Raw genomic sequence first — 1,727 nt, 5'->3', positions numbered from 1 at the left:
ACAATCTTTCAATGCTGGGCACAAAGCATAGAGTATTCTACTTTATTATATGCTTGATCTGTGCCTAGCACAACCTCAAGGGTTAAAGAGCAATTCAGAGGGAAGAATCTCTGTCTCAAAAACAGAGGGAAGGGCCAGGAAGTTGATCTCTGCTTCTAAACTTTCATCCTACTCTTCCCACTCAGATCAGGGAGCTCCAGGCAGGACAGAAAAGCTGACTGTAGAGAAAGGCACATCTCAAGGCTGAAAAGGACTCTGTTGCCAACTTGTCTCACTAGATAAATAAAGTATAAAACAACAAGCAGACTTACATCATTGGACTGAAACAGCTTGGTCATAGCAAAGAAGGATTCGGTAGCTTCCATGACACCAAGGTGCTCCCCCTTGAAGATGTTTGGAAAGAAGGAAGAAAATCCCAGTTACCACAACCAGCTTTGGGCCTGCTGCAGGTGTCTCTAGATAGGTGGCATTTTCCCTCCCTTACCTGGTTTATGAGATACAGGATCTTGGTGAGGATGTGAGCACATTTTCGTGGGTTTATGGGAGTCTCATTAAACACCCGTGCCTGGAAACAAAGCACAAAGACACTGACACCAGTGCACCCTCAGAAACACTGTCCTGTCTGGTCTTGGTCACTGTTACAAACAACAACAATGTCCTGTTAAATGTGAAACCCTTTCCAACAGCTGGTTCTACAGTCTCATCCTGGGATTGAAAATTCAAGTGCAGTTGAGGTTTAAAAGCCAAATCCACATCACACTTTCACCCACACAAGGTTGGATCATGTGCTAGCTAAAACACTACTCTTCTGACAGATGTGCATGAGCTCTGCAAGGCTAACAGGAGCCAACACCATTCACAACACTGCAAGCAGATAACACTGGAACAACAGGGTCTGGGGATCGAGAAGTTCATCTGCTGTTGAACAGAAAGGCATTTTTTCAGAGCAGATTCATAGACTATTCAATAACCACTCCGACCCTGCTCATAACTGTCATCTACAAGAAATTCAGGGTGTCCAAGACCAATTTCCCAACCTTCCTGTTTTAGGGTGAGCTTTCTGAGATAATTTTGTTCATTTTATTACTATTTATAGTTCACAGTCTTTAATTCATTACAGAGACCATTTCAACCTTCTCCTTTCCTCCCTCCAACAATAAAATAAGAACTAACAGGAGCGTTGCCTATTTCTTTCAGAGCTAGCAGGACTGCAACAAACCCCTACTTCCTTGCTGAAGTTCTCCAGTGACCTACTCAAGAGGAGGCTCTAGACAGAAAGGAGAACACAAAGAAGATTGTCTGAGGATTTACCTCTTGCAAGACTGCACTCTTCTCCAGGTGCTGGAATGGGTTGGAACCCCCACCTGCAAAATAAAGAGAGTAGAAGTCTTTCCAGGGATAGTGCTGTGGGAAAGAGACTTTCTAACCATGCCCATACCTGAAAAACAGACTCAGCATTTTGGGGTAACTTTTTTCATGAGCAACAAGCAATCAGAGCTCCCTCTTTCAACTAATATTAACTGGATGTCTTCACAGCAGTTAAGGAAGGTAAAGCAGACAGGACACTCTTCAACTTGTCATTCCCTCCAGAAGTAACAAGCCATGAGCTGAGGCGGACTCATTAACTGTAAAGTAACCGTGCTCCACTGTTATGCTCACAGACCCATTTGCATCCCCTGGGCTGGGAGCCTGCTGATAGTTAAAGCATCAATAAGACAGGCCTAGAA

The 1,727-nt window shown here is 44.0% G+C and overlaps 1 protein-coding gene across 1 annotated transcript in view; it reads right to left on the bottom strand.

Moving 5' to 3' along the window:
* The window catches only part of LOC104521361 (coatomer subunit gamma-1), a gene marked incomplete at its 5' end in the record, with an annotated part of 3,978 nt that extends 2,614 nt beyond the window's left edge, over window positions 1–1,364 (bottom strand). The window contains 3 exons of the mRNA XM_010163334.1: window positions 312–383; window positions 485–565; window positions 1,312–1,364. Coding sequence (XP_010161636.1) covers window positions 312–383; window positions 485–565; window positions 1,312–1,364 — 206 coding nt within the window. The remainder of the gene's footprint in view (window positions 1–311; window positions 384–484; window positions 566–1,311) is intronic.
* Between the last annotated feature and the right edge of the window lie 363 nt (window positions 1,365–1,727).

Source organism: Antrostomus carolinensis, unplaced genomic scaffold (genome assembly GCF_000700745.2).
Source record: "Antrostomus carolinensis isolate BGI_N321 unplaced genomic scaffold, ASM70074v2 scaffold48512, whole genome shotgun sequence".
NCBI lineage: Eukaryota > Metazoa > Chordata > Aves > Caprimulgiformes > Caprimulgidae > Antrostomus > Antrostomus carolinensis.
The sequence above is the reverse complement of the archived record's forward strand: the minus strand, read 5'-3'. Positions and strand labels throughout refer to the sequence as shown.